At 43.5% G+C, this 27,283-nt stretch overlaps 1 protein-coding gene across 8 annotated transcripts in view; it reads right to left on the minus strand.

Annotated features, from left to right (window-relative positions):
- FERRY3 (FERRY endosomal RAB5 effector complex subunit 3) overlaps positions 1–27,283 on the minus strand; it is a 53,868-nt gene that overhangs the window by 23,218 nt on the left and 3,367 nt on the right. For 4 of the 8 annotated variants that reach the window (XR_014792521.1, XM_084860006.1, XM_084860003.1 and 1 more), the window contains exons 3-10: positions 24,253–24,398; positions 18,519–18,700; positions 17,273–17,372; positions 17,070–17,188; positions 15,928–16,034; positions 11,159–11,356; positions 7,167–7,283; positions 2,472–2,540 (exon numbers count right to left, since the gene is read on the minus strand). Coding sequence is in view for 7 of the 8 variants with exons in the window: in XM_084860006.1 (XP_084716132.1) it covers positions 2,472–2,540; positions 7,167–7,283; positions 11,159–11,356; positions 15,928–16,034; positions 17,070–17,188; positions 17,273–17,372; positions 18,519–18,700; positions 24,253–24,398 (1,038 nt within the window). In the remaining variant the exon portion in view is untranslated. The remainder of the gene's footprint in view (positions 1–2,471; positions 2,541–7,166; positions 7,284–11,158; positions 11,357–15,927; positions 16,035–17,069; positions 17,189–17,272; positions 17,373–18,518; positions 18,701–24,252; positions 24,399–27,283) is intronic. The other 4 variants (XM_084860007.1, XM_084860008.1, XM_084860009.1 and 1 more) reach the window with 3 other exon arrangements.

Genomic DNA, 27,283 nt, shown 5'->3' on the forward strand with positions numbered 1-27,283 from the left:
CACCTTTTATTTCTGGTTTTTAACTTAACAAATAAAATGCAAAAGTAAAAAACAGTGTCAAGGACCTCCGAAACCTGGCTTATTATGATCGCCCGGGCAGCAGTTGCCACCCAGCTTCCTGACCTGCCGATGCCACGCCAATTCGCCCTTGTAACAACGATAGCATTTTGAAGTGGGGTCAGAGTTAGGAGTGCACGAAAGCCACTTACCTGGTCTCACAGCTTGCTTCGCGGTGGGGGGGAGGCGCTTCGCTGCTCCCCCCGAAGTTCAGGCCGGGGGGGGGAGGCTTCCCGCCTCGCCCGGCCGAAATTCAGGCTGGGGAGGAGGCGCCTCGCCTCGCCCGGCCGCGAAATAAAAAGTAAAAAAAAACAAACAAACGCCCCCGTGATAGGCTACGTGACGATTAACGTAGCCTATCATGGTTAGATCTGCAAAGTCAGCCAGGATAGGCTACGTTAAACGTCACGTAGCCTATCACGGGTGACTTAAAAAAAAAAAGTGCGTACGCAAATGGCGGCCCCCATAGGGAGCTGCCATTCGCGTTCCTTATTTGGTCGCTGTAGTCTACGTAAATCTTTACGTAGACTACGGCGAAAATAAGGGCAACGCAAATAGCGTTGCCCTTATTTTCACCGTAGTCTACGTAAAGATTTACGTAGACTACAGCGACCAAATAAGGAATGTGAATGGCGGCTCCCTATGGGGGCCGTCATTAGCCGTACGCGCTTTTTTTTTTTAAAGTCACCCGTGATAGGCTACGTGACGATTTACGTAGCCTATCACGGCTGACTTTGCAGATCTAGCCGTGATAGGCTACATTAATCGTCACGTAGCCTATCACGGGGGCGTGTTTTTGTTTTTACTTTTCTTGTAATGGTGGCGGCGGCAGCTGGTTGAAAGACCGGCTGCCGCCTCTGCCCCTGTCGAAGACCTGACGAACCGCCGCCGGGAGGGACATTCGGGAAAGGTAAGTCCCGTCCCGGGGGGGGGGGTGCGGAGAATTTCTCCCCGAAACTACTTCGGGGGGCCGAACACGTTGGCACTCGGCCCCCCGAAGTTTCGGGGAGAAATTCTCCCCCATCCCTAGGAGTGCCCCCTAACACTTTGCCAACAAGCTACTCAGGCTGTCACTAATACGGAATTATAAATGTTAATGAAATGAAAAACAATAAATGTTTAATAATTTTTTCCCACCAACATTTTCTTTAAAAGACTGTCCATTTATAAGAGATGAACAACTTCTATTTAAACGTGAAAATACTTGGCCCAATAATGGAAGGGACAGTGATCTCCATCCCCAGTTTAACATTAGGTCTGAAATAGTTTTAATTACCAATTGAAGAAAGGTTAAATGTAGTAATAATTAGTTATTAGGTACAAATATTTTGATATTTACTTTTTAATTATGTAGGTATTTATATGTATACTATAGTTGTTCAAGAAGCTCAGACTTTGGGGTTTTTAGTTTCCCTGACCAGACAACTGGGCAACTTAGTTTCTTCTATATGTCTTATTGTATTTATGGTCTTTCGATTATATATATTTTCAAGATGATTGTAATTTTTGTGTGTGACAAGCCACCCCCGCCCAAATTCCATTGCCCCAGGCCCTCAAATTCCTCTGGTTTCCCCTGCTTTCCTCCTGGCTATCCTCCCATGAACACCATTCTTCTTCACTGTTCTTTTACTGATCGTTGAGTCATGAACACTCACATTAACCAAGGCGAGAGTGGCCTGCAGATCCTTGGATGTTACTTTGGGGTTCTTTTTTACTTCCTGGATGATGCATCAGTTTGTTCTTAGAGAGATTTTGGTAGGATGACCACTCCTGGGTAGACTGACTGTGGTCTTGAACCATCTCCATTTGTAGACTATCTGTCTGACAGTGGATTGGTGGAGCCTCAAATCCTTAGGAATGGTTTTGTCACCCTTTCTAGGCTAATGAGCAGCAATAACTGCTTTTCTGGGGTCCTCAGAAATGTCTTTTGATTGTGGTATGATGTGTTTCCAAACAACCATATGGTGAAGACCAAACTCGCAACGTTTCTGATCCTTTTATAGGGTGGGGCCTCCCACACTCACCCCTGAAGATCTACCTAATTGCTTAAACACCTGATTCTAAATATTCCCTTTAACTGAGCTGATGCAACCAGGGGTTCACTTACTTTTGCACATACTCTTAAGTACTCATTGTTTGACTAGTTTATACATCATTTTATTTCACAAGACACTTAATTGGTTGATATAAACCCTATTGGATAATCAGAAAAGGACTGGTTTTGATTCACAAAGACCATCCTGGTAAAACTATGGGATTTGTGTAATTAGCATTAGGGTTCACAAACTTTTCTCACCACTGTGAAAGCAGAAGCTCTTCTCACAAATTACTAAGTGACATTTCACCATAGGGCCACAATCTTAACTCTACCAAGGGTCATGTCTAACTGAACAGACTGCACAATCAGAACGTACCAGGCAAAATATTTAATAGGTGTTGTTCAATATTTTTAGACTTGTCTTCACTGCTACTATTTCTGCTTCCTGCATTTGTAAACAATAAAACATGTTAGGGTATCATATACAACCAAATGCTTTTCAATTAAACATGATGACATACAATGCAGTATAAAACTATATTCTACACAAGCTAGGAAGACAAACCCAGAATATTTATACCTCAAGTACTGGTAATACTAGGGGGAAATGCAAATTTGATGATTTTCTTTTTAATTCTTTGTGCAGTAACAGCACCTCATTTAATTTTGGAACACTGCTGATTTTCAGCAGATTTTCACCACCCAAACTTTGGGCACAACCCACCGAGTGCACAGTATCAGTTGAACACAGACATTAGAAGAGGAAAATAACAAGATGTCTCTGACCCCTTCCTGAAACCACATACAGGAATCTATAGTGAATCACTGAAGGTTCTCTGACAGAGGCTATTCACCTCACGGTTAGAGAGAGGAATATTCTTCTTGCCTCAGGATGCCAGAACCACTGGCAATAACCCACATAGTAACCCCACTTATACCAAACCCTATTAAATTGTGAGTTTTTAGCACATGAGGGAAAGGTTGTTTAGCTGTAACTGAGGTTCTTGGCAGTTATCCATGCACATATAGGAAAGCCTGTGCAGAACAAAACATTATAGAACTAGAACCTAGATCTTTCAGGCAGCAGAGCATGCCCCCTCTGTCCAGTGTGCATGCCTAAAGGGGAAGATGCCATGCCTTCCTGCTCAGTTCAGCAAGCTCCACAGCAATACTGATATCAACCTGAAGTGGGGAGACAGGAGGGTTGTGCACAGATTGTGCACGAATAACTTCAAGACTAGCAAGCTGTCAGAAACTGCTGAGGCTTGAACTGGGAACCCTCAAAACCTGTACGTAGCAGCCCTATGTGATGAGCTGAGGAGCTACAGATGGCAGCCTGTACCTGAGCCAGGGGTTGGGTACCTCCACTGACTCCTCCTTGGGCCACATTCCTTCAGGGGGAAAGTGTTGGGTACACATGCCAGCAATGGCTTAGCCAGAGACAAAAGTGGCCATATGGCCACCTCACACACTCTCTCATGCACACATACATATTAACTCACTCCATCCATCCATCCATCCATCCTCTCCCTCTCCCTCTCTCTCTCTCTCTCACACACACACACACACACACACACACCATTCATCTATCAGTTCCCTTTCTCATACACAGTTGTCCCCCCAAAAGCACACATTGCAATTTGCATTGGAGGGGAAACTCCCATTTGTTCCAAAGGGAGGTTTTCTCCTCCAGTCAAATCTGATCCAGATTAGAATCCTGTTATAGGGGGTGAGGGGGCTTTAACCCTTTGTCCTCCACTATGGTCCTAATCTAGACTGAGGGTCCCCAGTGCCTGCAATTTGCATGGGGGGGGAATCCCATTTGCTTCAAAGTTGCTCCCCCACCCCTCAGCCATTTAGGGTGTGGAGGAAGCACTCAGCATTATCCATATATGTTGACAAGAATGTAGGTAGGATGATTCTCACCCACACATCTCCGAGTCTCATGCATGTGCTTTTAACACAGATCTAGCCTCCACCCGCTTTTGAGAGCCTTGAAATGGGAACTAAAAAAAGGAGAGGGGAGGCTAGATCTGTGTTAAAAGCATTTGCCTGAGACTTGGGAAAGTGTGAACTGGAAGCAGGGGACCCACAAATGTCAGTTCAACACCTCAAGCCCTGAGGATCAGCTTGCTAAGTGGGTGATCTGGTCCCCTTTTCTGATTTCACCCATCCCCATTGCTCAAATCACACTTTGCAAAAATCACACTTTGCAGAAATGATGGAAGGGGGGAAATCCACAAATAGACGACATTAAAAAACAACGGAATCCGCATATTGGCTCGACTTGCTACTGAATGAGTTGGTGGCAGCAGGGGAAAATGGAACAAAATCTGCAGGGCCAAGCCAGAAAAAAATCCATTAACCTTCACATCCCAAATGGAATCCTCCGACATCCCTAGTTGAGATAGGACTTCAAAATGAGCTTAGGCAGGAAGGAGATGTCTGGTGTAAAAATCTCTTTGTCTTAGTAAAGTGACAAGAATGGTGAGTCAGAGAATAAGGCTGAGAGTTCTCCGATGTGTCTGGTGAAAGCAGGAAGGCTAATTTCCAGAAAAGTAGGCCACAATTACAGGTAGCAAGAGGTTCAAAAGGGCAGTGCATAATTTCGACTGGCAAAAATGACAGGCTCCACTGTAGTAGGGGTCCCTGATGGGGAGGATGAAGGTTATATGTGCCTTTAAGGAAACATATTGTTTCTATAAGAAGTTAACATACTACGCTAAACCTTAAACTGGGAAATGGGAGGCAAAGAGCACTGCCAGGTAAAGAAGCGATGAGAGGGGGGCCAGTGGAATGGAGCGAGAGGTAAATGCAATAGGACCTGAACTGCTTCCATTTAGAAGCATATGAATTCCTGGCAGAAAGTTTTCTCTCCTCTATGAATACTACACGGATGGCTGGATCCTTCACGCTGTGAAATGCAAGATCAAAATCTGAAGATCTCAGGCTTGAAAGAGGAGAAGGTATACTCTCATGGTGAGTAACTAGGAGGTCATGAACCAAGATATGCCGAATCAAAACATGGCTCCTTCCACCCTTGGAAGGAGAAAGGCATTGCTGAGAATGTGGGGGTTCTGACCTCTTAAGCCAAGAACCAGGCACACCTCACATTCTCCGACACTGCAAAGAGATCCGGGATGGAACACTCCAAAGGCAAAATATTGGTACTAGAGCAGGACAGACTACAGCTGTCCTGCTCAGACCATCTGCCAGAGTACTCTCTGTGCTGGCAACATGGACTAAAAAGAGACTGATACTATACTTAATGCACCACTCCCAAATTTGAAGTGTGAGAATGTGAAGGTGTGAAGCCTATAGAGGCAAAGGAAAAAAAGGTTAAGCTTAGAGGCCTGGTTTTTTTTTGTTGGGAGGGGGTATCCTTGAGAGGAGTAGTTTCATTTCCCTGGTTAAGTTTCAGCTTCATTTCCCCAGTAAGTTAATTTCTTCTGGTTTGAAATAGTACTTTCAGTTTTGAGGGAGAAGGGTATATAAAAAGAGAGAGTTAGAAAAGCCAGCACAGTAAGAGCAGAGTCAGGGAGACCAGAGCCTGAAGAGGAAGCAGGAAGAAGCAGCCTGGAGAAGTCTAAGTACAGCTAGGGTAAAGGAACTTGCATTTTGCAACTTTTATTTTCTTTTAAGGCCTTTTGTATCACTCAGTAGAGCTGAGTGTAAATACCTTTAGGTGTGATTTGCTTGCTTTAAATTTACCAGTAAGCTCTTGTGGTTAAACCTCAAGTGTCTGATGTGTCAATCACTCCACATCCACAGCCTAAACCCCATGTTATTGGAAAGGGGATGGTAAAAGAAGGAAGGTGGGACTCTTAAGGAGGCAAGAGATCCTTAAGGAGTTATTTAGGGGTCCAGGTCATAAGGGGAACCCTGACAGAGAGACAGGAGGGATTGTGACCCTCTGCCATCTTGTTTGGATAGGTAGCATTCTGTGGCAATATTGTCTGTGGTGATTTGGAGACCTTTGCTGCCACCATGCACATGAAGCTCTAGGAGGTTGTTATACTTGTGACTAAGTTATGGGGTCCAAGCAATACTTATAGTATGGCCCAGGCCATGCACACCCCAACAGGAAAGAAGTGAATTGGCGGTTATAGTGCCATCAGTGTTTGAGGTGCTACTGGCGGTAATGGGTGTGTGTGTGGCATTTGTATTAGCCCTAGTAAAGTCTCAACCACAAACAGGAGTAGCAGGAACACTGGGGTTGTGGGGAGGACTGTTGCCATGTCCTTTCCTTACCCCCATCCCCTCTGCTGCTTGGAGCTGCTTCAGAGGGATAGAGAGCAGATATAACCATGATTAGATTAGGGTCAGGTGAAGGAGAAGCTCCATCCCTTCTGATTGACATCAGCTGGGTGCTCTTGATAGGGGAAAAACCAAAGGAAGTGGTCACTTCAGGGACAGAGTGAAGGCAAGGGGATGGGCATGACCATATGTTGACTTGTTCTCTAGACTCGGAGGTTTAGTTGTATGTGTGAACACTTTAGTGAGAATATCAGGCCAGATGAGTGTTCAAGGCAAAAAAAGTTGGGCTTCTTGAGGGAGCTTTCTGTGAGAGAAGGGTGTAAGAAATATTTCGAGAGGTAAGGCCTGACAGGGGGGTAGGGGGACATACAGCGGAAACCAACTATTGTAAGAGCACTAAGGTTATGATTTCATTAGGTCTCATTTGTATCGTTGTTGGATTTTCACTGAAGCCACTTTGGGAGCCCTTCTTGGCAGAGTATAAAGAATACAAAATAAATCGTTATTACTTACGTTCCACCTTCTCCACATGGAAACATAAAAGTATACATTAGAAGCAAGCCTATTCCCTAAGTGACAAGCCTAGCAAAACATTTGTTTTTCAAATACAGCTAGAGTCACCTATGGGACCCATCCTGAGTATATGTTTTTAGTGTTCAAGAACAATACACTGAAATAAATGGAAAATGCAATGCACTGTTTACCAAATATCTTATACAACACTTTTAAAAATACTTAATGGCCATGGGTTCCAAAGAGTATACTTTATGCTTATTTTACTGGCAAGGGAAAACTGAGAAGACCTTGGACTTACTGGACTTACTGTGGCGCTGTGCTCGCGCATAAAGTACTACCTGCTGAACAACTTCAAGCTGCTCCTGAATCCCAGGAAAGTGGAAGTCTGTACACTCCTGACAAACTGTTGCAAAATCTGAAATGAACAAATAAACAAAGTTCTTAGTGGAACTGGTACCCGTTTCAGTACAGACTGAGGCAGAGGCTCACATCATGTCTTCTCCATACAAAAATACTCTCTCCAAATAGAAAACTAGGTATCAGGTAGAAAGGTTCTAACCTGGCCTTCTTCCTGGCATGCTAGTTTTCTCACCACCTCAATAAGAACTAGACCAAAAAAGTTGAAAATTGAAAGAGAAAGTGAGAAGATATGTTTGTTTGCACTGCTGACTGCTATTGCAGGGTCTACCTTTAACCTCTTTTTAAATCTTGAGTGTGTAAATTGAGAGAGGCAGTCAAGCACCACACTTTAAAAACTGTAGATATCATGTTACAGCAGCAGGCATTGTATAGTCTTTGATAAAAGTGGTTCGAGGACACGTTAAATGCACAGACCAGCCATCATAAAGACCTTACCATTATTAGCTATATTACATAATGCCTGACATTCTGAGCCATTGAGGACAGGTGTCTGACTCAAAATGCAATATATAAGTTACCATTATGAACTTTTTAATATTCTGATTTTGCTTGCCTTCTTCTACAACAAAGGACACTAAAATGGTGTTTGAAATTATTTATTGACAATATTTATATACAACTTCTCATTTGGAACAAATCTTAAAATACAGCAGAATATTAATAAGACAGAAAGTTCCTTTGTCAAGTGTCATAAAGGATCAGGCTCAGATTCAACATCCTATGTGTGCTCTGGTGTGCAATAAGCAATTGACTCATTCAGTTCAATGTTGAGTGCGGGTCCATGCATGTAATCAGCCCCGTGTTCAGATCTAGCCCTGGCTCAGGGTTGAGTGGGAAAGCTCTTGCATACAGTATGAGCTCTATATTATTATTATTACTAGTATTATTATTAATAATAATATTTGTATACCGCTCCACATCTAAACAGATTCCAGAGCAGTGAACAAGAGATAAAAGATAAAAAGAATGAAACATGATATTACAATTATTCTTTAAAAAAAACAGTGCCAATAAAACTGAGGCTGATGAACCAAGGAAGGCTTCCTAGAAAAGAGCTGTTTTCAGGAGGCGCTGAAAACAATGCAGTGTTGGTGCCTGCCTGACTCCCACAGGCAGGGAGTTCCACAGGAAGGGGGCTGCCACACTGAAGGCTCTTCTCCAGGTGGACTCCAGTCAGGCCACAGGTCCATGTGGAACCACCAGGGACATGCCCTCTGCTGACCTCAGTGACTGGGCAGGTTGGTAAGGGAGAAGGCGCTCTCTCGGGTATCCTGGTCCCAAGTTGTTTAGGGCTTTGTACACTAGTACTGAAACCTTAAACCTGGCCTGGTAGCAAATGGGAAGCCAGTGCAGGTCCCCCAGCAGAGGAGTTGCATGCTGCAAAGGGGCAGCTCCTGACAACAGCCAAGCTGCTGCATTGTGCACTAGCTCCAGCTTCCGGAGCAGCTTTAAGGGCAGCCTCACATAGAGCGCATTGCAGTACTCAATTCTTGAGGTTACTAATGCCTATATCACTGGGGCCAAGCTATCCCTGTCCAGGAGAGGCTGTAGCTAGCGAACCAGCCAAAGACGGTAAAAGGCACTCCGAGCCATCGCAGCCACTTGGGCCTCCAGCAACAGTGATGGATCTAGGAGTAACCCCAGATTACAGACCTGATCTTTCAGAGGGAGTGCAACCCCATCCAGAACAGGCAATGAGCCTATCTCCCAGACCTGGCAATCACTCACCCACAGGGCTTCCGTCTTGCCAGGATTCAGCTTCAGTTTATTGGCCCTCATCCAGCCCATTACTGAGTCTAGGCACTGATCCAGGACTCACACAGCCTCTCCTGATTCAGATATCACAGGGAGATAGAACTGCTTGTCATTAGCATACGGATGGCATTTAGCTCCAAATCCCCTAATCTCCCAGTGGTTTCATATAGACATTAATCAACACTGGGGACAGGATATCGTCCCATACCCTGCAGAACCCCATAGCCAAGGGGCCAAGGAATGGTCACCCAATGTTATTCTAACATTGCGTTCCCTAGCGTTCATTCTCAGCATAACCCTAGCATTCATTCTCAGCATAAACTAGCAGCACTAGGTTCTCAGCACAGCCACCTGTACCTTCAAGGTAAACGAACTCCGCTTCTCAGGCACATCAGTGATAAGACACTCTGCTCATTAGCAAGGAATGTTCTAAGAAGGCTGTTATCGGCATTTTGACTCATCTGCACATACTCTGAGGCTTACTAGCACGGGAATTGCACCAATAATGGACTTAAGCAAGCATTATGGATCTCTAGGCCTCTCTAACACTATTAAATTACTTGGCTATGCTCCTGAGGCCAATACAAAACATTATCCATCAGGGCAACCAAGGTTGATTCAGTCCCATAACCAGGTCAAAATCCAGACAAGAATGGGTCTAGATAATCAGTATCCTCCAAGAGTCCCTGCAGTTGTTCTCCCATGCAGTAGTTGTCTAAAACCATTGGGTACAGAGTGGGCTTCTTCAGGAATGGTTGCACTACTGCCTCCTTAAGGACAGCAGGAACCACCTCTTCCCCACAGAGAAGCATTCACCACACCCTGGACCCACCCAGTCATACCCCCTCGGCTAGGTTTTATTAGCCAGGAGTGGCAGGGATTGAGAGGGCATGTGGTCGGTTGCATTCCTGCAAGCACCTTGTCCATGTCATCAGGCCGCAACAACTGGAACTGATCCCACAAAATTGGGCAGATGGTGGCGTCAGACACCTCAACTGGAACTGCACTAACAACAGCGTCAGGTTTGCTGCGGAGACAAGTGATTTTGTCCTCAAAGTGCGATGCAAAAAGGTCACAGCGGGTCCTTGAGGGGACCAGGGCCCCATTTGTTGGGGTGAGTGTTAAGAGCCCCTAGACCACCCAGAAGATCTCCGCTGGACAGCTACTCGAAGACACAATGGAGGCAGCAAAGTAAGCCTTCTTTGCTGCCTACACTGCTGTGCAATAGGTACAATTATGTGCTCTAGAGCATGCTCGGTCATCTTCGAGTCTTGCACCATTTGCGCTCTAGCTGACATCCAGCCTGTTTCCTTGACTGTAGCTCCCTAGTGTACCAAGGAGCAGAGCAGGCTCCACAGTGCCAGAGGAGGCACTCAGCTGCAATGAAGTCGATCGCCCACCGCCTCCCACTGCTTCACAGTGAGACTAGGGCCTCGGCTGGATCACCAGCTTTCTCCGCTGGAAAATCCCCAAGAGCTTTCAGAAATCAATTGGATTCCATCAGTCTCCTGAGGCAGACCACCCGAATTCATCCCCCACCCCCACAGGAGGGAAGTAATGCCATAAGTTCAAGTCTCACCAGGAACTGATCTGACCATGACAATGGGGTTACTTGGACCCCCAATTTTCAGACTACTCATCTCACAGCTTGAAGCAAAAACCAAATCAAGGGTATGCCCTGCTTTATGTGATGGGCTGATGACAAACTGAGACAGCCCCATCAGATAACCCACGTGAGGACAGAGCTCACAGTCATGGTAAGAGGGATCTGCTGTTAAGACTGTTCCATTAGGGTTTTATGTAATTATTATAAACCTGAGCACTGATCTATACACAAGAGATAGATTTCTTGTGCAAGGAGTCTTGTGACATATTAAGCAAGGAGTCTTGTGACATATTAAGAGTAACAGATTTATTGTAGAGTGTATCACAGGACTTTTAGTTGTTTTTGCTACCCCTCTGGAAATTGTCATCTATACACAACAGCCCATACAGGTGGGCTGATAAACTGTCGTAAAATCATTCGTTATTTTTCAGATTGGGCACAGGAGTAAATGTTATTATAACTTTAGATCCCAACTGGACAAGAAGAAATCCAATTCAATGAGGACTTACCTCTTTTGATCCCACTGTATGAACTGATGCGATTATCCACTAACAAGACCAGGCCACAAAGAGAAGTTGAATAAAGTGACAGTGCGGTTTGAAGCCTGTGGAGTTTGACACCACTGCGATGATTGCGCTTGTGCTTGCAGAAGTCCAGCATATCTGCCCTCAGTAATCTCAGATTATGCATGGTTTTTAATTGTGCTCCTAGACAGGGTAAAACGAAGGGGTGGGAGGCAAAAGGAGCTGAAAGCACCTCAGGGATCCGCTGGTAAACTGAATTATATGGATGTTTAGTTACTCTCACTTTACTGTTGGGACTAAATATACACTAAAACACACAATCAGTACCTGCTCCCACATATTGAGGAGGCAAAAGGAATTATTTTCAGGAGTAGATAAGTTTGATTTAGAAATCAGCCTTAATAACTAGTCATAATTCTGCCAGCTTCCAATCTATAGCCACTCATCCTCTCTCCCCAAAGAGTTAACCCACATATATTATCTTAGTAACTTGGCTGATACAACAAGGCATTCATATAAAATGAGATAAGGCTAAGCCAACCTTCTGCAACCTGGTGCCCTGCAGATCTGTTGGATTACAGTTCCCAGATGTGTTGGACTACAATCCTCCATGCTGGGTGGGGGATGCGGGCAATTGGACTCCAACACATCTGAAAGGTACCAGGTTGGGGAAGGCTGGGTTAGTAGAATGCCCTCAGATCTGAATTCAGGTTTACTTAACCAAGATGGATGTTTATTATTCAACATATACAACAAACAAAAAAGCAAAAAGTGGTTTCTAACATAGTTCTTGCCCTATATGACAGTCATGTGCTTATATTTACTTGGTTAGAAGAGATCCACAATAAATATTTAGAAATTCAAGCCCTCTATTGCCTCCTTGGCAGAAGGCACAGGGCGAGTTCACACGTCACACTAAGACACCTTGAGTATAAACCACGGTGGGAGGGTGGCTTGTCTGTTACTCCTAACAGGCTATTGTCCGCTCAGTGGCTTGCCATAGCTTGTTTCTCCCTCAGTCCCTCTCAGTCCTCCCAGCCATTGCTAGCAAGTATCCAAAGGGACTTTGCAGCAGAAATCCTTGTTTCTTCGTTCCCTATGTCAGCACCCTTTCTGGAGTGGGTCTGCTGATGTTGCTGGCCCACAGGAGAACCCCCCCCCCCTTTCCACATCAGATCGCCACAGGGAGTTAAGTTTCTGAGCTCTTATGAAAGCAGGAATGTGTTTGCAATATTTTTTTCACAGTCAGTCTGCTATTTAGCCAACATTTTGGACATGTTTATTTTATTATTACATTTATATCCCATTTATGCCCCGCTGCAGGAGGGAGGGGAAAATTTGTTCCACCAGTGGTGTCTATTCCATTGGCAGACAGATACCATTGCATGCAACACAAAATGTATTAACTTGTCTAGTTCCATGTGACAATAGATTAGGAGTGGGGAACCTTTTTGCTGTCATGGTCCACATTCCCTAAGTCAAAACCTGTTGGGGTCCACATTCCAATAGTGAGTGTGGCCAGAGCCAAAATGGGTCGAGTTACTGATGTGGCTTGCGGAGAGTCTGAAGGTCTGCAATGGGATGTCTGGAGGTCTGCATTTGGCTCATGGGCCACATATTCCCAACCCCTGGTCTAAACATTAGGCCTGGTGCAGATGTAGATCATTATCTCTGCCCCAGGCCCTAGTTAAATAAGAATGAATAACAAGGAAGAGGTTCTTAGGTACTTTTCTGCCTTACTTTACAATTCACAACACTTGGTTACAATAAAAAATGTTCCTTTGGTGAGCAGCTCCTAACTGTAGTGTGGTAAACTTATTTTATATTTATTTACAGGCCATTTCTTAGAGCATGATCTTTACTAGGCCGTTATTACATAATAATAAAAAACATAAAAATATATAATACATTTGAAATGCAAAATTATAAAAGAAAAATCTGACAGCACACAAGGTTATTTAAAAACATAGACCAGTTAAAAATAAATAAAACAGCAGCACAGTAAAAAATATTTTGGAACTCTGATCATTTTTCTCCATCTTTATAATCAAATGAGCCAAACTGTATGTCAGGAAGAATGAGTGGCACTGTCCCATTTTGCATAACACAACAGAATGACTTCAAAAAGGAAAAGACAACTGAAATGTGCAAAATTATCTACAATGTATTGAGTGATAATGTTATGATGTGAGGAGGGGGGCCATGACCATAAAAAACAAGGGGCCGTGCATCACATAATCCTAAGAGGATGTGGTCTACAACACAGGGCAGATAGGCAGCCTCACGAGTGGCATAAACATTAATTTACTACTGTCGAGTCACATCATCTGGACTGCAGTGTTTAGTTGGAACCTAGGTGGACAAGCTTATACTCCTTTGTCTCTTCCACCTGCCATCAGACCTGGGAGCTGCGAGAGATATCAGCAACAACAGCCTGTGTGAGGAAGCCCTACCCTGTGAGCATGGGTGTCTGCAGGGAGGGGCAAAAGGGGGGGTCAGCTGACACTGTCCCCCCAACAGAGGAACCATATTCCCCAGAATCCTTTCCTTTTTTAAAAAAACCCAAGTCTCTAGCCCTTGTAGAACCTGAGATACGAGACAAAATGCAAAGTCACTATTCTGACCTTCTGTTTTGTAAGCAAAAATAGTATGCTCCCACCTTTCAGGGTTTTTAGCCAATGAATTAAGTCATACCAACAATGCACAATTGGGCAATACCTTTATTAGGACCAACCCAAATTCCACAAAATTATGCAAGCTTTCTTTCAGGTTTTCCAGAACAGAAATCCTCAAATTATATTGCTGAAATGGAAAAAGTTTGGAGCGATCAGGAATGGATTTTTGTGTGGAAGGACCATGAGCTTTGTTCAGTTCTGATATTCAAAACAAGCTCATGGGCTTAGAATACTTTAATTCTAAGTCTATGTCTTCTGCATTCTGCTCCAATTGGTGGATCTCAAGGTTCTAGTGAAAAATAAAATAGTCCCTGCAAAAAATCCTTCCTAGGGAAGAAACAAAGTCCAAAAATTTAGCCAGGACTTATGGCCATGAGGTCTGCAGTTTAGATATCCCAGTTTCAAAATGGATATTTGCAGTCTGAATGAATGTCTGTGGTAGGTGTTGGAGGTATCAGATTACACCGAGGAATGCATTTTGGGAAGGAGGCAGCATAAAACAGAAGTGCAGAGAAACACGACAGCCCTTACATTAATAAACCCAGGGATTAATATTAGGTGGCAGACTAGGTAAAAAAGTCAACTGAGGCCAAACTGTGAGCCTTATGGAGGGGATGGAACCCTCAGTGCAAGGTGTTAGGCCCAGCTCTCTCGCAACATCTGCAGCCAAACACATGTTAGAGAAACAGCGTACACCTTTATTACAGCAGAACATGAATAGAGGCACCTCACCAGAGTCCATAGATCAGAGTACTTTGTGAGCTCAAGTTCAAATAAACTCAGATAATCAGAACAGAAGCCAGAAATAGAGTCCAGCGGTTTAATCCAAGACAGGGTCCCAAGGCATGGGATTCAAGACATGAAAAAATTCAAGGTTCAAGCAAAAAAGTGTCCAGGATCAATTGCGTTGTACCCACAAACCTCTTTTGCCTCCGCACCAGCTTTTATGAGGGGGTAGGGTGACTAGAGTTCCTTGTTTGACAATCTAGCCCTATGGGAAATCTTAGCCTGAAGTAGAAAATTCTGTCTAACTAGACATCTTTCCTCCTCTATTTTCAGCTCCCAGGGTTGCCTAGGTGACAACTTTGGGCATGGCATTTCTTTGGCCAATTCTGCCCCTTGGCTTCTAACCAAAGAATATTCCTCAGGCTGAGGCAACTCAGCTGCTTTTTCTCAAGCTAGCTTTGGCTGTGGAGGAGAAGGAAGAGCTTCCTCCCTGATAGCGTTCTTCTGTGAAAGCAGGCAGGCACGAAACCCGAGCACCCTGGCATTCCACTAGGCGCTAAATGAGATTCTTCTATCTCTGAATCAGATTCTTCCTCTGAGACCACAGCATCAGGGGAAGGCATAGCAAAGTCTCTCTTCACATGGTAGAAAATCATTGTCTGGTTACATCCCTACCACTGAGTAATTCATTCAGACTGTACATCTCCATTTTGAGACTGAATCTATCCTGACCAAATTTTTGGACTTTTTTTCTTTCCCTGTCCCTTGCCAGATTGATGAAGGGCTCTGGAAGAACTCGAAAGCTTGCACAATTTTGTGGGAATTTTGGTTGGTCCTAAAAACGGTATTGCCCAACTGTGGATTTTGGATTTTTTCCCCATGGACCAGCATCCATGAGAAATCCCTCACTCTAAATAAAGTTTAGTGGGAGTTAATTATGCCTTCTGTGTGAAACTTGACAACAATACTCTTCTACATAAGTGCGGTCAAATTTTCTGCCACTTCGTGTAGGCATCTAAATGTCATGGAATACAACTCTAAGCAACAAAGCTTGTGCAAACACACAAGGAAAACTAACAGCCGTGAATAACAACCACGTATCACTACGCAGCTTTATCCCTTTTGCCTTCAGTCCCACCCACAACTCCGAAATTGATTCAGACCTCAGGTTAAAGGTGGTTTGACACCCCTGCACTAAAACATGGCTAACTTAGTCTGGATCCAACCCATTGTACACACAAAATCAGCCCACAACTAGAATGCAGCCCCCAAGAGTTTGAAAAAACTTGCATTCTGCCCTTGGGCAGAAAGAGGTTCAGCACTCCTGCTCTAAGCTTTCAGCATTTCTCTTACCCAAATGGATAGTGAAACTTTCTTCTAACTGCCTCTGGTCTTCAAAGAGGCCTCCATTTCCTTCTATAGATTCCCGCCACTGATTAGGCTGAACTTTTATTTCATCACTGAAACAAAGAAGAGACAAAACAAATTAAGATGGCTTCCTGGCTGTCCCCCACCTCCATATTTATTAAATTGATTTAAGAAAGTAGTATTTCAATGCCTAGATGAAAATTCTAATCCAGGGGTCACCCAGAGAAAATGCACTCACGTACATATACCCAAACACACACACACACACACACACACAGAGAGAGAATACAGAGAGAGAGAGAGAGAACATGCACAGAGAACAAGCGCACGCACACTCACACACACACACACACACACAGATGGACACACAGAAAAAGCATGCAGGCATACAGAGAACATGCATGCATACACACACACACACACACACACACACACAGAGAGAGAGAGAGAGAGAGAGAGAGAGAGAGAGAGAACATGCGTATACACACAGATACAGAGTAAACGTAATTGATAGGGAAAATCCTCTAATGTTAGATGGAATCTGGACTCCCTTTCCTGCCTCCAAGCACTGATTGGGTAAATAATTTCCCCTCAGTCTCCCTTCCACCAGATGGCATCATTGAAATTCTCCTACCCTATCAAAACTGTTCACTTTTTGGATTTCAAGAAGCTTTACCTTCATATTTGTGAGCACATCATTTAGCACCTTACTAGAATTTGAAATGTATATGCAAGCTTGAAGTTACCTTTGATTTGTTTTTGTGTTGTTTGATTTCCTATTATTCTTACTCTCCCCTGTCCTGATCCTAATAAAAGTGTCTTTATATTGGACACTGGGTTTGGCTAAGTGACTTTCAAGCTCAAGGAACCTTTCTTGTACAGAACCAATATGCTCTCGCACGCTACTGTCTAAAGCAGGGGTGCAGAACCTCAGGCCCTGGGGCCAAATCCCAACCACCTGATATCCCAATCATGCCATAACAGATATTGCAACATTCATTGTGTGTTTCTCTCACCCACAATATGCCTTTGAACGTAAAGTGAAGATTCTCTATTCCACTGGCTAATCAGTTGCATGAGTACACCTAATTGGTAACAAAGAAGTAAACATAAGGAAAGCAGGATACCCAATAGTGCTGTTGGGATTTTTTAGGTCCTCGTGAAGTTTTATCACCCATTCCTGATACTCCTGTTTCTGGATTGCTGCAGTTTGTTTCAGTTCATTGCTCCACTTGTTCTCCAGCACCTAAAAGCATACATCAACTCAGCCAAATCATTTTTAACAGAAAAATATTTGCACAATTTATTCCAATCAGGTAACTTCATTTACCTGCTGGGATTCAAAGTGCTGAGCTGCCAATATGTTTACGTCATGATCTGTTAATGACTTCCCCAATTCTTGCATCACCTTATCCATTTCAGCACCTTGCCTAAAATCAAGGATCTCTCATTTAGTCAGAAATAAGTACATATTCCAGATATTGTGGTCATTGCTTTATTAAAATTTCTATAGCAGTAATAAAATTCCAGTAAGACATGTTATTCCTAAAGCCAAGTAATATTAAGATTTAGAAGACACCACTATGTGAATAATGGTAGCAGCAGAACAGTATCTGTTTTGTGGTCTACTTCTAAGGCTAAGCATCAATATAACACAGCCTTCCTACCAGTACAGTGCATATTTTAGTCCTACCTATTAAATAATGGCCTGCCCTTATGAAGCATTTGCAAATAGTATCATTTAAGAAAATTCTGTATTATATAACTAGTGGCCATTATCCAGAGAGTCTAGAATAGGTTCCATGAGCCTAAGGAAGTTTACAGCACAATCCTAGGTATCTTTATTTTGAAGTAAGGCCAACTTTTCAATGGCTCTTAGTCACCAGTAGGTTTGTATAGGACTGCAGCTTTACACTTGGCTGGCATATTACATGAGCCTAAGCTGATCTTTGGTTCAAAACAGAGGAGTCCTAAGGTCCCTGGGCGAGCATCCCAGGGACCATAGCATGGCTCAAAAAATCCCTCCGAGGTCAGTCGGAGGCAGCACTCTCGCCTCAGGAGGAGGAGCTGGAGATCCAGCCCCAGACCCCTCCCCGCTCACAGCCGGTGCGGAGAGAACCATGCCAGCAGCCTCTCCAACGTTGGAAAAGCAACCTTGGAGGAGGAAAGGGGGCATTTCCAGTAGGCAGCGAGGGGAGGAGACTGGAAAGGCCAGGATACAAGTTATCTTGAGTCTCCTCCAGCTTCCTTTCCTTCCCTTCCTAAGTGTCTTCATTAGAAAGGCTGAAAAACCCGTCTCATGAAAATCAGGAAAGACAAAGGAAGGGGAGGAGAAGATAGTTTCCACTGTTCCTCCCGCCTTGCCGGCTTCAGCCTGGCGGGGCATAGGAAACTTGGAAGCCTCCAAATTCAGGGGATTTGACTGTCTATACATCTCACGACAGACCCTGACTGTCTATACATCTCACAATGGTTTGTTTTTTAAAATAGTTTATCAGATTATTTTACTTCCCTTTTTAAATTTATTTTAGGACTAATGGAAGATGTCATGTTTAAAAAATATATTTTAAGGATACCTTTCATGTAATTTTTTCAGTTCCACGTCTCTTTCACTTATTAATTCTGAGATGCTAACAAAATAATTATGTTCCAGGTTTAATAAAGTTTCAGAAGCAGGAGAATGGATCAAATCATGATAGACATCTGCAAAATCTTCATCCCAGCTGGGGTCTTCAGGTTGTGCATGCTCCAATGTTGCCTGAAAAAAACATAAAATTATGAAGATGTGCCATGCCTATGCTAAGACATAGGCTGATTTCATTTGAAAACCCAGTTTGGCTTCTTTACTGTAACACCAGGATGTTCAATAAGATTTGATAATCTGGCTTCCAGTAACGAGAAGAGATCCTGGCCTAAAATCCAGGGTACAGGTTTGGTAACACTCGGATTTTCTATGATTCTATGATCAGCAGCAGCAATTTCTAGATGGTGGCTGCTGTGTGTGCCCCAACATTCCTCAAATATATTCTGCCTCCAGCCCGACAAAATGTACCCCATCTTTCGTTGATAAAATCATTTTCATCTGTTCTGACTTGGACTCCTCTTGTGCAAGAGTGTATGATGGACATGTCTGTTGTTCCCTCTTAGGTTTCTATAGATATCTATCTAAGACGTCTCTGACTATTGACAAAAACCTGTCCCAAACATTCCCTTCCTAGGCAAGGTGCATGGCTTATCATGGCAGTCCAGCTCCAGGTTTTTGGTAGGTATAACCATACTAGTGAGCAGGGGCATAATTATAGTAGGGTCCACCTGAGCACGGGCCCAGATCAGTTTTGAGATGTGCCCCAGATCTTTTGAACTGTCCTAATTGCTTTTTTTTTTTTTTTTTTACATTTTCCCATTTACTTGCATTGGAAAACAGAAGCGGTCATATCTTTCGTAGTTTGTATGATAAATACATTAAATTTGGAGACCTGGTAGCCCCATGGAGCTGCTATTTTCAAGAAAATGTGTCAAAGCAAAGAGCTATATTTTTTTTGTGCTTCTACATAAGTTCATGGAATTTGGGGACCTGGCAGCCCCTACAAAGCTGACTGAACCTGCCAAATTTCAGACAATTAGGTCCAGTGTCTTTTGTGCTAGCCATGTGTAAAGTTTCCTTTTCTCAAAGAAGAAAAACAAAAAGTAAAAACTGTCAAGCCACACAGGGGGCTAGAGATCATAGAATCATGGAACAGTAGGGTTGGAAGGGCCCTACAAGACCATCGAGTCCAACCCCCTGCTCAATGCAGGACTCCAAGTCAGAGCATCCCTGACAGATGGCTGTCCAGCCTCATCTTGAATGCCTCCAGTATGGGAGAGCCCACTACCTCCCTAGGTAATTGGTTCCATTGTCATATTGTTCTCAGTCAGGAAGTTTTTCCTGATGTTCAGCCGGAATCTGGCTTCCTGTAACTTGAGCCCATTATTCCATGTCCCGCTTTCTGGGATGATGGAGAAGAGATCGAGAAGAGCCTTCCTCTCTGTGACAACCTTTCAAGTACTTGAAGAGCACTATCATATCTCCCCTCAGCCTTCTCTTCTCAAGGCTAAACATACCCAGTTCGTTCCATCTCTCTTCATAGGGCTTTGTTTCCTGTCCCCTGATCATCCTTGTTGCCCTCCTCTGAACTCTCTCCAGCTTGTCTCCATCCTTCTTAAAGTGCGGTGCCAAGAACTGGACACAGTACTCCAGATGAGGCCTAACCAGTGCTGAGTAGAGGGGAACTAGTACTTCCTGGGATTTGGAAGCTATGCTTCTATTAATGCAGCCCAAAATAACATTGGCCTTTTTTGAAGCCACATCACATTGTTGGCTCATATTCAGCTTGTGATCGACAACAATTACAAGATCCTTCACGCTTGTAGTGTTGTTGAGCCAAGTATCCCCCATCTTGTAACTGTGCATTTGGTTTCTTTTTTCCTAGATGCAGAAATTGGCATTTATCCCTATTAAATGTCATTCTATTATTTTCTGCCCAGAAATCCAGTAGGTCAGGATCACTTTGAATTTTGTTTCTGTCTTCCAAAGTATTAGCTATCCCACCCAATTCTGAGTCATCTGCGAAATTGATCAGCATTCCCTGCACCTCCTCCTCCAAGTCAATAACGAAAATGTTGAAGAGCACTAGGCCCAGGACTGAGCCCTGTGGTACCCCACTCGTTACCTCTCCCCAGTTTGAGAAGATCCCATTGATAAGCACTCTTTGAGTCCGATTCTGTAGCCAACTGTGGATCCACCGGATCGTTGTTTCATCTAGCCCACTTGGAGCTAGTTTGTTAATCAGGATATCATAGGGCACTTTGTCCAAAGCTTTGCTGAAGTCGAGGTATATGATGTCTACAGCATTCCCACAGTCCACAAGGAAGGTTTCTTGATCAAAAAATCAGATGAGATTCATCTGCAGGATTTGTTCTTGACAAATCCATGTTGGTTTCGAGTCATCACTGCATTGTTTTCAAGGTGCTTCCAGATGGATTGCTTTATCATCTGCTCCAGAATTTTCCCAGGGATTGATGTCAGACTGACTGGTCTTTAGTTCCCAGGTTCCTCCTTTTTACCCTTTTTGAAGATAGGGACATTAGCCCTCCTCCAGTCATCTGGCATTTCCCCCGTCCTCCATGATTTCTCAAAGAGAATAGACAGCAGTTCTGAGACTTCTTCTGCCAGTTCCTTTATGACTCTAGGATGCAGTTCATCTGGCCCCGGAGATCTGAACTCAAAGTAATTAGATGTTCCTTGACCATATGCCTATCGATCTCAAGCTGCAATCCTGCTCCTTCAGCCTGTAGTTCGCCTTTGCCGGTGGGGTTATAGTCCCTCTTTTGGGAGAAGACTGAGCCAAAGTAGGAATTGAGCACTTCTGCCTTTTCTTTGTCATCTGTTATCATTTTGTCATCCTTATTTAATAGCTGAACCACCATTTCTTTCCTCTGCCTTTTACTATGCACGTAGCTGAAGAAAGCTTTTTTGTGGCTTTTAGCATCCCTTGCTAAGCTCAGCTCGTTCTCAGCTTTAGCCTTCCTGACACCATCCCTGCAATTCTGTGCTACCTGCCTGTACTCTTCCTTTGTTGCTTGGCCTTCCTTCCACTTCCTATATGTGTCCTTTTTTGTTTTCAGGTCATCTCTCAGCTTTCTGTGAAGCCACATTGGCTTCTTCTGTTGTCTTCCACCTTTTCTTCTTGTTGGAATTCTTTGTAATTGTGCCTTCAGAATTTCCTTTTTTAAAAACTCCCACCCACTCCTTTTCTTGTTAGAGTCACTTGCCATGGGACCTTACTTATCATTGTTCTGAGTTTATTAAAATCAGCTTTCCTAAAATCCAAGATATACGTTTGGCTACACTCAGCTTTTGCTTCCCTTAGAACCAAGAACTCAAGTATAACATGGTCGCTTTCACCCAGAGTTCCTGTAACTGCTACTTTATCCACTAAGTCATCTCTGTTGGTTAGGATCAAGTCAAGGATAGCCGATCCTCTAGTTCCTTCCTCTGCTTTCTGTAGGAGGAAGTCATCTGCCACACAAGTCAGGAATTTCCTGGAGGGGCCATGTTTCGCATAATTTGTCTCCCAACAAATATCAGGGAAATTGAAGTCCCCCATTACTACTACATCATGCGTCCTTGAAACATTGGCTATTTGCTTTTCAAAAGTTTCATCCTTGTCTTCTTCCTGATTGGGTGGTCGGTAGTAGACTCCGACCACCAGGTTCCTTTTATTCTTTGCTCCATTTATTTTGATCCAGATGCTCTTGATGGGACTACCAAGCTCATCCTCCTGTATTTCTGTGCAGAGATATGTATTTTTCACATATAGTGCAACCCCACCTCCCTTTCTGTTCCTTCTGTTGTTTTTGAACAAGTTATATCCTTCAATTGCTGTGTTCCAGTCATGAGAGTCATCCCACCAAGTCTCAGTTATACCTATCAAGTCATAATTTCCCTCCAGTATTAAGAGTTCAGGTTTGCTCTGTTTCCCATGCTCTGGGCATTAGTATATAGACATCGAAGACCATGTGCTTCACGGTCTGGCTTTCTTCCTACATGTTTGTGAAGACTATTATTGGGCACTATTAGAGCTATTCTCTCCACTGCGGTGCATGAGCCTTTGTCCATTCATACCCCCAACTTTACGTCTCCCTTCCCCGTAGGATTCAGTTTAAAGCCCTCCTGATGAAGTTCTTCATGCTCTGGCTACTCACACATTTCTTTTCAATTAACTTGTGTTCTTACTGGCAGCCCAGATTGCTCTGAAACAGATTTTTGTTGGTGATGAAAATTGTGGGGTCAAAGGCATTTAGTCTGTTGGGCCTCAGACCCCACCTCTGCCTTGCACTTAGTCTTTTGCCCATGGTCCAAAAAGGCTGCCTACTTCTGCTTTAGACAATCTACTCTTACAAAAATAACTTACTCGGAAAATGTTGGAAAATACAGACAAATATTTCAAGAATAATGGAGTGAATCCAACAGCGGCCATCTGCCAGCAGAACGCACACTGCTGGCAGAACGAATTTTCCCTCCCCTCTGCAACCCCAAATCTGCCCTGGAGGGTTGGAGGATCCTCTGGATCAGGTATGGGGGGAGCACAAGAGGGAGGAGAGCAAGTCATTGCATGAGCAGACTTGACCTGGGATTTAACCTACTATATCCTCAGAATTAAGCCAGATATGAATTTAGGAAACTTTATGAAAGCAGTAATTGGAGTTGACTTTATTACAAAACTCTTTTTTTTAAAGAAGGAAGTAATTTTGAAGGCTGAGGGAATCGCTCTCACTGACTGATATGTCACTGAGAAAAGAGGGAACAGGGAGGGAAAGTAAAAGGGTATGCTGGAAACCTGTGCAAGAAACCTCAGAAGTAAGCCTTTCTGAACACAGAAGGACGAATCTATTCATTTACACACTTGTACCCAGGTAATCATATTTGTGTGTTTCAGAATCATTCTGTAAGTTGGAAATACTGCAGTGCTATTCTATCAGTATTGTACCAGCGCTAATACTTGAAAGATTGTGTGGTGAAGTGCATGAAACAGACTCTGGTGAATGAAGAGTTAATATTCATAGGACGAGTCATCTGCCTCTTAAAGACAGCATGGGAAGAACCTATGTTACTGTTAAGATGGCTGATTGTAGTCAAGAGTTTTAGGCCTCCATCATTTTATACTCAAATAGTTTAAGTTAATTCCTTTGACACTGTCTATTCCGAGTGGAAGCCAGAGAAGTACAGCTAGATAATTCTGAATCTCTATTTCAGCAGGAACCTAAGCCCCAAAAGTGACATAGGAGAGATGCAAAAACAATAGCAAATGCATTTTATAAAAGTTATACTCGTCAAAAGATCCTTCTAAAATAATGACCAAGGGTAAGCAAACACCCCCTTTTTTAGTCTAAAAGAGTATCTAAAGGATTAATTAACACTGGAGTAGAACAATCCAGGAGTTCAGGAAAAATAAAGTGGTTAACACTGATGAATTCATGGGAGAGTGCTTTGACTGGAACCCCACCTCTGCCTTGTACTTAGGTCTTGGGCAAGTTATTTTTCTTTTAACTGCACCAGTTTGCCTCCTGGAAAATGGGTGTTTGTCCAAAAGGATTGGGAGCCTCTCCTCTAAAGTATCTCAGAAAAAATACAGTTGTATTTGGCTCATACATTTCTAACTACAAAGCAAAATGTCCATGAAAAAGTGAGTATGCTATGTCGAATGTCAGAAAGAAGCTCCAGACTGATTTTCAGTTACGTCTTCTAAAATGCATATGGACATTTCTTACCTCTGTATATGTTTTAGCCCAGGTATTTGCCAGCTGGTGCAAATCTACTTTACCAGATTTTACAGCTTCCAGGACTGCTTCTGCTTCTCTATCATAAACTTGTACAGATTTCTTCTCAATGTATCTGTTAAGGGATTCTTTTAAATCTGTCATATTGAGGGGAAAAAATGTCCATCAATTGAGATGTATATCATAGTTGCTTAGTGCATATTCATTTTTTAAACTTTCTACCAAGAGTACATGCAGAAGATAAAATACCACTTTGTTTTATGGACCATAGTTTTCTCAAACCCCATTAATCCATAAGATATGGAGATATCTCTCTTTCTCTCTCTCTCTCTCTCTCTCTCTCTCTCTCTCTCTAAGCATTAAAACTCCTTTGCAGACTATTTTATAAGGATAATATATAAGCATTAAAACTCCTTTGCAGACTATTTTATAAGGATAATATATAAGCATTAAAACTCCTTTGCAGACTATTTTATAAGGATAATATATAAGCATTAAAACTCCTTTGCAGACTATTTTATAAGGATAATATATAAGCACTAAAACTCCTTTGCAGACTATTTTAGATATATAGGACATTAATACAGAGATGGCAACACATGATTAATGGGATGTGGCTATCTTTCAGTTTTAAAACAGATGTTTCTAGTTCTCACAGCTACAGTCAGGGCCAGAAATATTGGAACTAGGATAACTGTTTTGGCAGTTGGCCTCTGTATACCACCACATTGAAGTTGAAAGGAAACACACCCAAATGGGAAAGAAAGTCAGGACTTTCAGCTGTAATTCAAGGGGTTTGACAAAAGCGGGGCATTAACTATTCAGGAAGGACAGCCAGTGGCATCCCCCCCCCCCCATCATTGGGGGTTCATAAGTAATGGAACAACCAGCATCATTTCAAACTTAAGGATCACCTTTAATTCCTGGATGAAAATCCTTTGCAGTCAATGACTGCCTGAAATCTGGAACCCATGGACATGACCAAATGCTGAGTTTCCTCCCTCGAGGTGCTTTGCCAGGCCTTTACTGCAGCTGCCTTCAGCTGCTGCTTGTTTGTGGGTCTTTCTGCCTTCAGTCTTGTCTTCAGGAAGTGAAAAGCATGCTCTATTGGGTGGAGATCAGGTGACTGACTTGGCCATTAAAGAACATCCCACTTCTTTGCCTTGAGAAACTCTTGGGTAGATTTTGCTGTATGTTTTGGGTCATTATCCATCTGCAATATGAAGCGGCATCCTATCAGTTGGCCAGCATTTGGCTGAATCTGAGCAGAAAGTATAGCCCTATACACTTCAGAATTCATCCTGCTGCTTTTATCAGCAGTCAGGTCATCCATAAACACCAGTGACCCAGCTCCATTGGCAGCCATACATGCCCATGCCGTAACACTGCCTCCACCATGTTTGACAGATGATGTGGTATGCTTTGGATCATGAGCTGTTCCTTTCCTTTTCCATACTTTTCTCTTCCCATCATTCTGCTACAAGTTAATCTTGGTTTCATCAGTCCAAAGAATCTTATTCCAGAACTGGGCAGGCCTTTTTAGGTGTTTACTCGCAAAGGCTAATCTGGCCTTTCAGTTCTTGGGCATTACCAGTGGTTTGCACCTTGTTGTGAAGCCTCTGTATTTACATTCATAAAGCCATCTCTTGACTGTAGATGTTGACAACGACCGCAAGAGCGCTCTTGACCTGGCTAGATGTTGTGAAAGGGTTCCTCTTCACCATGAGCAGAATTCAGCGGTCATCCACTTTAGTGACTTCCGTGGTCTTCCAGGCCTTTCGCTGTTGCTGAGCTTGCCAGTTAATTCCTTCTTTTTCAGGATGTTCCAAACTGTTATGTTGGCCACTCCCACTGTTTTTGCGATCTCTCTGATGGGTTTATTTTGTTTCCTCAGCCTAATTATGGCCTCCTTCACTCGCATGGACACCTCTTTGGACCTCATGTTGGGAGTTCCAGTGAACAGCAACCAAATGCAAATGTAACACTCAGAAGCACCTCCAGGCCTTTTATCTGCTTGATTGGTCATGGGGCACCCAGGAAACAGGCCACACCTGGCCATGCAGCTGCTTGTCAGCCATTCATTCCATTACTTATGAGCCCCCAAAGATGGGTGTGTGTGTGTGTGTGTGTGCGCGCGCCACTGGCTGTACTTCCTGAATGGTTGGTGCCCCACTTTTGTCCAACCCCTTGAATTACAGCTGAAAGTCTTGACTTCGCTCCCATCTGGGTGTGTTTCTTTTCAACTTCAGTGTGGTGGTGTACAGAGGCCAACTGCCAAAACAGTTATCCTTGTTCCAATATTTCTGGCCCTGACTGTATATAAAATATTTAAAACATGAGAGGTATAAATAGAATCATAGAATAGTATGGTTGGAAGGAGCCTATAAGACGAATGAGTCCAACCCCCTGCTCAATGCAGGAATCCAAGTCAAATCATCCTTGACAGGTGGCTGTCCAGCCTCATCTTGAATGCTTCCAGTGTGGGAGAGCCCACCACCTCCCTAGGTCATTGGTTCCACTGTCGTATTGCCCTGACAGTCAGGACGTTTTTCCTGATATTCAGCTGCAATCTGGCTTCCTCTAACATGAGCCCATTATTCCGTGTGCTGCACTCTGGGATGATTGAGAAGAGAGCCTTCCTCCCTGTGACAACCTTTCAAGCACTTGAAGAGCGCAATCATATCTTCCCTCAGTCTTCTCTTCTCAAGGCTAAACATGCCCAGTTCTTCCAGTCTCTCCTCACAGGGCTTTGTTTCCAGTCCCCTGATCATCTTCCTTGCCCTCCTCTGAACCCTCTCCAGTTTGTCTGCATCTTTTTTTAAAGTGTGGTGCCCAGAACTGGACACAGTACTCCAGATTAGGCGTAACTAGTGCTGAGTAGAAGGGAACTAGTACTTCACGTGATTTGGAAGCTATACTTCTATTAATGCCGCCCAAAATAGCATTGGCCTTTTTTGCAGCCACATCACATTGCTGGCTCATATTCAGCTTGTGATCGACAACAATTCCAAGATCCTTCTTG

This window comes from Heloderma suspectum, chromosome 5, assembly GCF_057233095.1.
Source record: "Heloderma suspectum isolate Gila_16-S chromosome 5, 16-S_ref, whole genome shotgun sequence".
Lineage (NCBI taxonomy): Eukaryota > Metazoa > Chordata > Lepidosauria > Squamata > Helodermatidae > Heloderma > Heloderma suspectum.